The sequence below is a fragment of the Oenanthe melanoleuca genome, chromosome 4A, assembly GCF_029582105.1.
Source record: "Oenanthe melanoleuca isolate GR-GAL-2019-014 chromosome 4A, OMel1.0, whole genome shotgun sequence".
NCBI lineage: Eukaryota > Metazoa > Chordata > Aves > Passeriformes > Muscicapidae > Oenanthe > Oenanthe melanoleuca.
Genome location: NC_079338.1, coordinates 3105399 through 3117823, shown reverse-complemented (window position 1 = coordinate 3117823; position 12425 = coordinate 3105399). Strand labels below are relative to the sequence as shown.

At 49.8% G+C, this 12425-nt stretch overlaps 1 protein-coding gene across 2 annotated transcripts in view; it reads left to right on the top strand.

The window, feature by feature from the left end:
- LOC130253275 (gamma-aminobutyric acid receptor subunit beta-4) overlaps nt 1–12425 on the top strand; it is a 77435-nt gene that overhangs the window by 43764 nt on the left and 21246 nt on the right. For both annotated transcript variants that reach the window (XM_056491745.1, XM_056491744.1), the window contains exon 4: nt 6946–7166. In XM_056491745.1, coding sequence (XP_056347720.1) covers nt 6946–7166 — 221 coding nt within the window. The remainder of the gene's footprint in view (nt 1–6945; nt 7167–12425) is intronic.

Below are 12425 nucleotides of genomic sequence, written 5' to 3'. Positions count from 1 at the left end.
AGTGAAGAACTCAGCTGTGGGACTCACAGCCACAGGAGTCCAGATACCAAAGGCTGAATATTTTGAGAAATAAGGCAAGCTCTCATAAGAGAAACTGAGTATCTTCAATTAAGAAGGTGCCAGCTCTGACTGAGGAGATCCTGAAGCCCAAATAGCTGCAGAATTAAGTATCACAACAAAGACCCTCCTTTTTAACTTATATTCCTCCCTGCCATTCTCTTTCCTGTTACTGAGGACAGGCTACGACTGCACAAAGACTTTTGGTCTGGCACAGCACACCTGTGTCTCCAAAACCAGCACAAACAAAGTTTGTGAGAACTCCACTTGGGTTTAGGGCAGGTTTGTGTTCTGCATAGTGAGGAGAAGAAGGGCTCCTTGATTCTGTATCCCTCCTCTCTCTGCAGTGACAGAAAGGGACACGATGCCTTTGCTGCTCCTGCCCACCCCTTGCTGCTCTTTGGTCTGTAGAAAAGGCAGCTCAGGTTCCCAGGCTGAGCTGGCTCCCCGTGTCCCTTGGTGGGTTGGGCACATCCCTGCACACCACTAACACACAACCAGCTGCTCACTGAGTTGTGGTGGGTTCAGATAATATCTGCTGCCTCCAAGCTTCAGCATCCTCCAGCCTGTCACTGCTCCAGCAGCACCAGCCTGTGCTCCCCACAGCAGGAGTGGCTCCTCTCGTGTCCCCTGGACTCACAAATCCTCTCACTGCCTTGGTTCCCCCCAGCTTTGCCTTTTTCTGCACAAAGGTGTTTGTTCCTATGCTCAGATCTGGCATCTTAACCTGGGACACTTCTCCAAGGGGCAGCTCTGGTGTGTGACAGGGGGTTCATTTCTGCTCCTGGCTCACAGAGCCAGCTCCAGTGGGGAGGGGTCCACGGCAGTCCAGGTTTGCTTCCCAAGGAGCATTTCACTCCCAAAAGGGGCTCTGTGAGGTGGAGGGGGAGAAGCACCTTATAGGATAGATGTTAACAAAGGTGTTTGGAAAATGAGCCAGTGGAAATTCATCCTTGAATTCATACCAATAGTGCCAGCTTATTTCCCTTCTTGCTGTGACTCAGCTGCTGCTCCCTCAGACTTCTCTGCCCTGTCCTCTGAGAGTCTGGGGAATCCCTGTGCACGCTTGGCTGGGTTTGTTGCCTCTGGGGTTCTGCAGGAAATACCTTCCTCCATTCATGCCCCTGCCGTGTCAACACTCCAGCCACTCACACTGCACACCATCTCTGTTTTGGGGTCTCAGCTGAGCTTCAGGAAAGGCTGTAATTAATTATCAGCATCCTCTCATCTGGAGATGGATTTTAGCATCCCTGCCCTCAGCAGCTGGTAGGACACCCCATCATTCAGACACGTGGGGCCCCCCAGGTGATCTCCTCCTCCTTCTGCAGAATTTTTGTGTCCCTCTAGGTGAACTCACAGGGCAGCACCTCTGCCCCATGAGTGTGAGCCAGCTCTCACCTCTGCCTTGCATGCTTCAATGAGCAGGGTGGAGGAGACAGAAAAAAACCTTTGGGATGCTGCTGGTGCTCAGGGATGCTGCTGCAGGGGGTTAAAGATCTGGGAGTGGTACTGAGCTGGGAGCTGCTGGCCACCAGACTTTTGGGTCTGGCCACTGCTGGGCTGGCAGAGATGGAGGAAAGTCTTGTTTTGAAACACACAAGCCCTTTTGGCAAAGAGGCACGTGGTTTTTAGGTCAGTGAGCCTCAGCAGGGCTGAAACAGCTTTCCCCTGGCCAGAGCTGTGGATTCTGGCATTTCAGCCTCCCACAGTGGGATGCTGGTCAGGGCAGGGGCAGCCTGACATGGCCCAGGTAGCAAAGCCCAGCTGGACAGAGTTTGCAGGTATCCTTGCAAAACTGGCTTTTCCTTGGGTTGGAAAAAGGGAGAACAAGAGGAGGCATACAATTTCTGGTCATATCCACCCTTCAAAAACCCCCTTTACCCTGTCCCAGCTATTTTTTTCTTTTTTTTAAATGATTTCCAGGTTCATGCTGAGCACTTTCCAAAGCGCAGTGCAGCCTGCAGGGAGTTTCTGATGAGGAGAGGTATCTCCCTTCTTCCAGCCTCTCCTCCCCCAGCAGGCACAGAGGAAGCAGGAGGTTGCACAGGGTGGCCTGGCACACCTGAACCCCTTCCAGTGTGGGTCCTGCCTTCTATCCCAGTGCAGATTAACTTGGCAGGGCGAGCTGGGAGCTCCCACAAAGCTCTCCCATCCTTGCTCCAGACTGTGGCCCTGCCTGAGCAGGGTCCTCCACAAAGAGCCAGTGGGATCCATCATTTGGAAGCATTTTTGTTGCTGCTGGAGCTGCACAGATGTAGAGTGGGGAGAGTCTAGGCTGCCAGTTCAGAGGCAAGGGGAAAACCAGATTTTCCTGCACCTCTGGCTTGCTCCTCCAGCAGTACCAGTGGAGAACTCTGGTTACTGGGGATGTGTGCAGAGGGAAAACCCCTCACTAACCCCTGGCACAGGCAGCAGGGAGATCCAGATGTGCTGTCCCACCAAAGGGCCTCAGTGGTGGGTGGAAGGAAGAGCTGGAGAGGTGTGTGGGCTCCAGGTGTGTTTGAATTCAAAGTTCTTCACTGAACCCAGCAAATTGGCCAACCTTCTGTCAGCTGGTGATTCTGGGAAACTCAGTGTCCTGGTTTGAAGGACAGGTGTCTGCCAATAAAGGCAGAAGATTCTCTTTCAAATGGAGACTGTAAACCCCCTCCCTCCAAATTATTATTATCATTTTGAAATTAAGGGGCTCTCAGGCAAAGAGATGGGAATTAGGAAGAACAGTTCTTTACTAGGAAAATTAAAATAGAAATGCAGTATTACAAAGAACAATCCCAAACCCTGCCAGAGTCAGAATCCAAGCTGACACCCGTCAGTCAGTCAGGGTGTTGGCACAGTCCCATTCAATGGTGGCTGCATCCTCCTGCAGGGGCAGATGTGGTTCAGCTGGAGCAGTGCTCCTGGAGAAGGTGCAGTTTCCTCTGAAGGTGCAGGGATGATGTGGAAAGGTCTGGCTTTCCTCTGGAATCCAGTGGAAAGAAGGTCCCTTGGTGTCCAAAATGTCAGTTTTTATCTGGGTAGGAAAGGCTTGGCTCCTCCCCTGGCTGGAGCATCTCCCAGTGGGATGATGGAATTTTATCAGTCATGCCCTGGGACTCACTGGCCATGAACAGGAGATATCTCCTGGAGGGAGGATGGGCTGTGGGAAGATAAAGATGATTGCCCAGCTGGTTTAAAGATGGCCCACAAGCAGATAATGTGTGCCAGGAGATCAGGGTCACTGCCCCACCTGGCTGCAGCAGATGGGGACAGAATTCACATTTCTGGCCACATCCAGAAATTGTTGCAACCCAAGACACCCAGCTTGTGCAATATCAGCATGCCTGTGAGTGTCATGGATTAGTGGGAGGTTTGGGAAAGCCTCATATTAGCCCAGTGACAGATAACACCCCACAACAAAGGCATTGTCATCCAAGACTTGGAGGAAAATCGGGCTCAGTTATTTCTGATTCCTGAACCTATGAACTCCTGCATGCCTTGGCTCCATCTGGCCATTCTAATTCTGCAGAATGATGCCACCCTTGGCCATTTTTGGGTGTGCCTTTGGAGGGAAGGCTGTGATTAAGATCTCAGCAGCTCTGGAGCATGGCCAGGCTGTGATGTTAGGGTGGCACATGGGTGCTTCATAACTGCCTGACCAGGAAAAGGGGATGAAGGGGAAGGCAAGCTCACTGTTCCTCTCCTGGATTCTGCCCCTGCCAGTGCTGCCTCCAGCCTGTGCCTGCCTGTTGGATCCCAGAAAACTGGGTTTTTTGAGCTTTCTGTGCTGTCTGGCACTGACCCCCTGGGGAACACTGTTTTTGACCTGAGGCCTTGGAGAATGCTTCCAAATTTGAGTGATGGAGTTAAAATCACGGGTGTGTAGTTAAATAGGAATGTGTGATTTCATACTGTGAAGGGTTTTAAATGTGAGGTTTTTGTAATATAGGAATAGGTATGGGACAAGATGGAGGATTTTGGGTGGTGTCTCTTTTAGTGCTCATCTTCCTTCTCCTTCATGGTTTCAGGCAGTACTTTCTGGTTGGACAGTTAGTGTTGCACTCAGGGTCACAGGAGTTTTATTGTTGTGTTAAAAATACAAATAATATAGGTGTTATTTCTCTGTTGGACTGTTTAGCTTTAAGAGACCTTGTAGCAGCTGGATTCATCTCCATTTTGCTCACTTCTAGCTGGTGGCTAAAAGCCTTGCTGAATTTTCTGTACTTTAGATAAGATTTAATAAACAACCAAGCCCAAACACAAGGAAATCTATTTTCTTCATGTGTTTTTCAATCCTGGCTCTGAGTGAAGACAGAAAAAACTTCAGACAAACCACTAATTAAGTTACACCTGCCCTGTCCCTCTTCTCCACAGCTGAGTTCTGTGCCCATCCCTTGTCAATGACCCTTGTCCTTCCAGGGAGGGCTGACCACTGTGGGGTGGACACCTGCCCTGCTCTTCTTACTGCCCAGAAATCCTGCCTGCTCTTCAACAATGTGATGAGAGCAAGAAGTGGAGCACAGGAACCAGCAGAGAGGGAGGCTGAGGGAAACCTGAGGCACTGTGTGAACCATGGTGATCAAGTGCTCACCTCCACAATGCTGCCCAGAGAAACCTGTTGTGCCAAGAAAGCCAGGAAGGTTGGAGAGCTGAGCTCAGCCCTGGGTGAGGTGTTGCAGGAAAATGCAGGCCCCAAGCACCCTGGGAGAGATTTTGGGGACAGCATCTTCCTTTGCAGGGTCCTGACCGAAATGAGAATGTTTGTGCCTCAGAGAGATGGACTCTGAGGCAGGAGTTTACAGCCCTTCAAAAAGCAGAGCAAAACAGCTCCTTGGCCAGAAAGCTGTCACTGTGCCTCTGTTCTTTTCAAGACAGCACAGACAGTGACAGATCCAGCTCTGTATCTGGTGTACTCCGCAGATTTACTCCGTGACCTTTCGGATGTGCATGTGGGTCTGGATTTCTGAATCATAGTTAGGTACCCAAAAGCTGGCATTATCCACGATGTGGGATTATTTGAGCTTGTTTTCAGAGCTGTTAATCAAGCCTGGCTTTGAATGAAGTCTGTGGGAGAAGACAGGCAGGCAGATGCCTCAGTGCTCAGCCCAGATGTTGGTGCATGAGCAAGCTCCCCACCTCGCTCAGAGCTGGGATCTGCAGAGCAGAAAGGCTCATCCTGCAAATTCACATGGTCAAGAGGATTCCTGTGGCACTGTGGGGACTGCTTGGGAAGAGACAAAGTGTCTGTGATCCCACCTGTTCTAATCATTTGCAAAAATGCCTTTTATTTATGGACTCTGACTTCTGTAGGGTCAGTCCTGTCTACAGGACTTGTGCCCACTTCCTAATCAACATCCTATTAGTTTAATCCTATCTTGTTTGTCCCAAAAATATTTTCTCCCTGCCTATTTAAGACCTGTTGTGAGAATGTTTCCTGAGAATGTTTCCTGCCATTGGTGTGTACAAGACTCCTTCCTGTACTGCTTGTTTACCTGAGAAGAAGAAACTGTTCCATTGTGTGGCACCACACTGTGCCTCTGAACAGGCTGATCCAAGGCCTCTGGATGTGCCCAGCAATGGGTTTGGTTTCTGCAGAGCTACAGCCACCAAACAGCTTCTATAAAATTATTAGATTAGCAACAGTTGTAAGTGTCAGCTTTTCTCTATTGAACAGGAGGAGAGCAGGAGATCTGTATGTCATTGTGCTAGCTGGGGATGGTTGGGAATAACAGAATCATTTAGGCTGGAAAAGATCTCTAAGACTGAGTTCCACCTGTGACTGACCCCTGCTTTGTCAGCCACTCAGTGCCATGTCCAGTTTTTCCTTGGCCACCACCAGGGATGGGGACTCCACTGCCCCCCCAGCCACTCCATTCCGATGTTTAACAACCTTTCCCATGAAGAAATTCCTTCTGATCTCCAAATTCATGGGGAATTATTCAGGGAACTGCCCCTTTACCAGTGGGTCATGCTCCACTGAGGACAGATTTCCTTCCCATATGTCCCTTCCTGAGAACCACGATGAACTCCCAACTGAGCTCCTGTAATGAGGCAAGTGCTAAGAGCTTGTCATGGCTGGCCTGGCTCAACCTTGAAACCTTGGCCTCGAGGTGAGGCTCTCCCTGTGCCCTTTGGAATGGCCTGAGCTTCTGCTGAAAACAAAATTGGCTTTCACCAGCAGCGTGGTAAGGAGCAGTGCCTGGGCATGAGAGGATGGCATTTATGTGACCTTTATAAGTGGGAGATCAACCCTGGAAGTCTTTGCTGGGTAGCCACTTGCTTCATTTGAGCTATAGGAGAGTGGTGCAACATAATTCTTCATGTTATGGAGGAGCAAAAAGAGAACTTTATTTGAAGAAACACTGCACTTATATATAGGGTAGCTCGTACAATACAAAAGGCTCATTGGTGCAAGAAGGCAACACCTCTTTGAAAACATGCTTTCTGCAAAACATCACGTCTCTCACACACCTTCAGGTTTATAACCATTGTTATAATTTCTGGTCCTTGAGCAGCCTGAGCAACCCAAGGCTCCAAGGCTGCTTCTTCCCTGGTTCCCAGCAGTATCCTGTGACAGCCACTGATGGTTGACACCCTTTGGTGCTCCTGAACTGCTGCTGGTGGTGCAGCAGGCTGGGACAGCAGGAGTGGGATGGAGTTTTTCTTGATTAGAGTCATGTAGTGGTGTTTTGTCCCCTGTAAAACTCGGGCTTGCTCCTGTTGTCGAAGAAGAAATCACAGCGCACACCCGTAAAAAAAACCAAAAAAACAAAAAAACAAACAAACAAACAAAAAAAAAACCAAAAAAAACCAAACAACAAACAAACAAACATTTTGGTGCCAGGGAACTGTGAGGGGTGAAGGGATGGAGCTGCATGGCCCCAGGCTGACGTGTGCCCGTTTCTCTCCCAGGATTACACCATCACCATGTACTTCCAGCAGAGCTGGCGGGACAAACGCCTGGCCTACAACGACCTTCCTCTCAACCTGACCCTGGACAACAGGGTGGCTGACCAGCTGTGGCTGCCTGACACCTATTTCCTGAACGACAAGAAGTCCTTTCTGCACGGGGTGACGGTGAAGAACCGCATGATCCGGCTCCACCCCGACGGCACCGTCCTCTACGGCCTGAGGTGAGCCCAAGGCTTTGCTGCCAAAGGCAGCACCTCATTTAAACTTCTGCCTCGTCCAAAAATACCCTGGTAAGGCAAGGACCCAAAAGATACTCGAGTGCTGCACGGTTTTGTGTGTCTGTTCCATCTCCAAGCTGGAAATGGCTGTTTCTTTCAGGCCTCCAACATTTCCTGTGCTGCTATAGATGGATGTTGGAGAGGGGAATAGTCTGCTCTGGGCGTTTCAGGTCACTGTCATTCATGTTGCATAACACTTCCATTTGAAACACTCATTTTCGGTTGCTTATAATTTTCTGCGAGTTTGGGCTATGAAGATGAGCTTTTGTTACTGTGGTATCCAAGGTTAAATTTCTGTAGCCTTTTAGTTAAACCACTTCAGTCATTTCTTGTGTTCAAGATAGGTTTGTGTATGGTTTAAAAAAAAAAAAAAAAAAAAAAAAAAAAAAAAAAAGCCTGTTTACTAGAACAATTCTGAAGATTGAGGCTTGAAAATTGATATCTGGTAGGAGAATGGTCCTCAGTGAGGACATTTTTTGTGTGTCTGGAACAAATTGACATAGGCAAATCCAAGGCCTTTGAAATTGCTGTGCTTGTGGGAAGCAGGAGAAAAGGTTGGTCTTACTCTGTTACCTGGGTATAAGAAGGAGCCAGGGGAGGAAATGATATTAAATGGAGAGAAAGAGGGCTAAAGGGCAAATCTGCAGCTCCAGGATGCTGTAGCTGAAATCCAGGAAACGATTTTTCCAACTCTGTGTTTGTTCACTTTATTCCTAGTGTATTTTTTGTTTGAGTTGGGTTTTTTTGTTGTTGTTGGGTTTGTTTGGTGAGGGTTTTTTATTTTTGTTGTGATTTTTTTTTCCTTTTCAATTACCAAAATCCACAGCTGGCTCTTTTGACCTGCCTCCACAAATATTTGTGATAGCATGTCTGGATTTATGTCCCATTGCAGCAAAGGGGGAGGAAAGATTTTTCCCCTTCAGAGAGGGTACACCCACCCTTCCCACTTACAGTATCAGCTCCTGTGCTCTGCTGTGGGGCAAAGTGTGGCTTGTAGGATTATTTTACACCTCTCTGAGTGGCAGGGCTGTTTTGGGGAGGGTAGGGCTGGGTGTAGGCATGGCAAAGCAGGATTCTGCCCAGAACATCATCCTGCCAAAGGTTGTTGTGCCCTGTGCTGTCCCTGCAGCAGAGCCCTGGGAAGCCAAAGGAGCAGCAGCTCCTGCTGGGGCTGAGGGACAGCCTGGGGTCCCTGGGGTGGTGTCTGTGCTGTTTTCTCCTTTGAAGTAATGAATGCTTCTGATCCAGGCCCAGACACCAAAAAAAAGTGCAAGAAACCCAGGTTTGTGGCCCTGTTGTGCCTCTCCCTTCCCAGGACAGGTGCATCCATCTCTCTCCCTTGGACCAGTGAGGTTGTTTGGCTGAAACTGCCAGAGAGCCCCAAGCTAGCTTTACTGACACACCAGAAAAACTGCAGCAGTCCCACAGCTGACTCCCCCAGATTTTCTCATTGTATTAAAACAGGATTGAAGGCCAGGCAAGAAGGTGTTTTGACTTGGGGGCAGGTAGGAGTATAAATTCAGGAAGGAGGGGGCTCAGGCTGCTCTTTGCTGCTGCTCAGCCCACCTGAGCACGGAGCTGCCTCCCCCAGGCTGGTGGGCAATCTCTGCACACACCTGCACAGCACAAGTACAAGTGCTGGTGTATTTTTATCAGCTGCCATTTAGTCAGCTCCAAGAACGAGCAGTGTGAACCCAGCAGCACGGGTGGAAGTCCTTGGAGGGTTTTCACTCGAGCTGGCTGGGGCTGGGACACTGTGCCAGCTCCTCATGCACATCCCATCCCTTCCTATCCCGTCCCAGCTCCCTGCAATGACCTGTGCAAACGGGAGAGAAGAGGAAAATTGCACCCAGGCCAAATGAAAGAAAATGACAGCTCTGTGCCCGCTGTTTCCAGGGCCTCAGTAAGAGCCCTGTGTTGGCTTAACTTCTGGCTGGTTTTCCTGGAAGCTGCTCCCTTGCCCCTGGAGAAAATGCAATTGCAGAAGAGAAGCCCTGAGCAATGGCAGCTCCTGCTCCCCAGCAGGGTCAGCAGTGCTGGAAGCACTGGGGGTGCAGTGCTTGAAGTCCCTCCAGCTTTGCTCACAGAGGTAGGAAAAGGATTTCTTTAGGGCTGCTTTCTGTACTGACTCCTGCAGTTTTGCTGAAAACAGGAGCACTAGGTCCAGTTTTTTTCCAGTAGGTGATCCTACTCAAAAGTACCCAGCAGGTGTAAGCAAGCAGGAAAACAGTCCCTGAATATTCACCTGTGTTCTCTTCCTCTCTGTAAATGTGCAGCCAGGCTTGCCCTGCCAGGGAGGGAAGGGCAGGTCCCCCCTGTGCTCTGAAACCTGTTCTTGTCCTGCATTTTGTGGATGAATTTATGAAATGGAGTCGCCCTGATGGGCCCAAGGAGGCAATACCTGCTCCTTTTCCTCTGTTTGCCTGTTTTCCCCCAGTGAGGTCCCACATTCCTGCTCCTCTCCTGCCACCTTCTCGCCGCTCGCTTCCCCCTCCTCGGAGCTGATCCTGTAGCAAAGTGACTCAATCATGCTATTTGTGGCACAACACTCATTTTTTTTTTTCCCAGCAGGCTCTGATGTCAGAGAGCAGGGAAGGATGACATCCTGGCAGGCCTCTGCCTTCAGCAAGTGTTCCAGGGACCAGCAGGACCAGGCTCAATCCCTGGACCAGACCCCAGGGTCCAAGTCAAGGCACACCCAAGTCATGAGCAGTTTCTGCTTTCTGTGAGAACAAGAGCAGGCTCTAGATAGCTTGTTTGCACGGGTAAATGAAGCCCTGTAATCCATTGTGAAAGCTGGGAGTCAGAAAAGCATATTCTTCTTGGTTTTGGTGGAATTAGCAAATTAATGGTTGAAGGGAGTGCAATGCAGCTCCATCTCAGGGAAGCGTTCCATACAAAAGCTTACTCCAAAATTAATTCCCACCGGGCTCAGATTAAAAGCTGGTTGCCAGGTCTCCAACAAAAGGAATGAATAAACAGCAGCAGTGATGCTGGGATGCAGGACTGGTGTTCCCTACCCCCTTCCCCAAGCAGTTTCCAGATGGCACAAATCCCAGAGGACCAAACTGAGCCCTGAGCCAGCCCAGAGGGCACTCCCAGCTCTGAGAGCTCAGAGTGGGATGGGAGGATGCAGGAGGTGTAACCTGGCACGTGGTGCCTGAGCTCACCTGGGCCCTGAACACCTTGCTGGAATGAGAAGTGGAGCACAGGAGGGGTGTTCACCCACGGTGTGAAACAGGGGAGTGCTAAAATGATGGGGAAATTCTGCAACAGAAAGGGAGGCTTGGAGGTGCTGCCCACAAAGACAAAGCTGCTGGGTGGTGGAGGGAGGTGGGTAAAGCAGTGAGGAAAAGCTGGATAGCATTGGCTAAATTTATTTTATTTTTCCACCTAATGGCAGGTTTTCATGTTTGTTTGGTTGGTTTTTTTTTGTTCAGAAATTGCATCGGTCCCATCAAATTTCAAACAAAAAATTATGGAGAAATCTTTTCATTTAAGGAAAACCATGTCAGAGAATGTTGATGTTTCACTTAGGTCAATATTTCCCTCACTCTTTTGAGCTGCTTTACAACCACTATTGATGTTTGAGTAACAGAATTACCAAGGCTTTCTCTCGACCTCCAGACACTGTCTGCAGCCCTGCCCCAATATTCAATAAGCTACACATTCAAGCTACACATTGGTCTGGGGTTTTTATTTCCTTCCCCAGACCATGCAGCATCCATTTGGTCGTGAAACAAGTCAACACTTGTCAAATGCTGATGTCACCAGCATTTTGCTGTCTGTTTTCAGAGAGCTAAAAATAGCAACCACTGTAACAATGCTGAAATTCTCCTATGGTAATTGGGGAACCGTATCTGAAACCAGCTTTAAAACACCCTTCAGGGAAATCTTGAAGCTGTTTGGTTTCATTCTAATTAGAGGCAGAACTGGATTTTTTTTTTGGCAAAACAGGTGGTTTGAGGAGGCCAGGCTGCATGGTGGGGGATTTGGGATGCAGGGAGCAGCGTGGACCAGCCCAGGCAGTGTGAACTGAGCAGCTGGAAAACTGCAGAGGAATTTGGTGGTGGAGGCAAAGGAGGGAAGGAGGGATGTCCTCCTGCCAAGGTGGGGGTGGTGCTGGGAACGTGTGTGTGTGTGAGGTGGGGGTTTTTATTCCTGGCCCTGGTGATGCAACGAGGTGTGCTCGAGGGATGAGTCAAGTTTGGGAGCACGCAGAGGTGCCAAGACACCGTGGGGCTCCCAGCACAAGGAATGCTCTCCTAGGGAGGCAGAACCCTCTCACCAGTGTCAAAAAATCCCTTAAAGCAAGAGGGGGAGAATTGCCATTCTTCAAACACCCTAAAATGTGCGGGTTTAAGCTGAGAGATGCTGGGTGCATCTGCTCTGGCAGCAATTCTGGTCTCTGTGGTGACTTCTCACCAGTCAGCTACTGCTGGGGGACACCAGCCCTCTCACTGCTGACCACTGGGGGACCAGACCTCCCTGCTGGGCAGGACATCCCTTCTGGCATTGTGGAGCAGTGCAGGGTGTTGTCCAACATCCCACCTGATGGCCCATCCCGCCCTGGGGACACTGTCAGAGCCCCCCCTGCCACCCCAGAGCCTGCCCTGCCTGCTCCCCACAGCTTGGGCTCCTCCTGGGGCTTCTCCACAGCCCCCCTGCCAACCTGCCCCTGGATCAGGATCTAGCCCTGGCAGTGTTGCATTCCCCACGTCCCAGCCTGGGGTTATTTATCTCTCCATCCAATAGAAAGGGTTCTTCTGCTCCTGTCTCACTTGGAGCTGCTGTCTGCAGCCATGTCCTTGTTTTCTCCACGGGTGTTCGTTGATTTTCTGCAGAGAATCTGGCCTGATGGGTTCAGACAGGAGTTTTTAACACCGAGGAGTTTTTTTCTGTACTGAGACCACTGAGCAATTTTCTTCTCCCATCTCACAGCCAGCAGGGAAGAAATCCACTATTTTTACTTCCCTTTCTCTCCTTCAGAGAGGTTTGTTTGGAAATGTGAGAGGTGATTCAGGCTCTACCCTGCCTCTGAGAGCTCTGCCTGCTCCCTCTGCAGGTTAGGCAAAGGCAACAAAAATCACCCCTGTGGTAGCTGGGGTGCAAAAGGTTGGGCTCATATCCATCCATCCATCCATGCATCCATCTATCCATCATCCATCCATCCATCCATCCAGCCATCCATCCACCCATCCA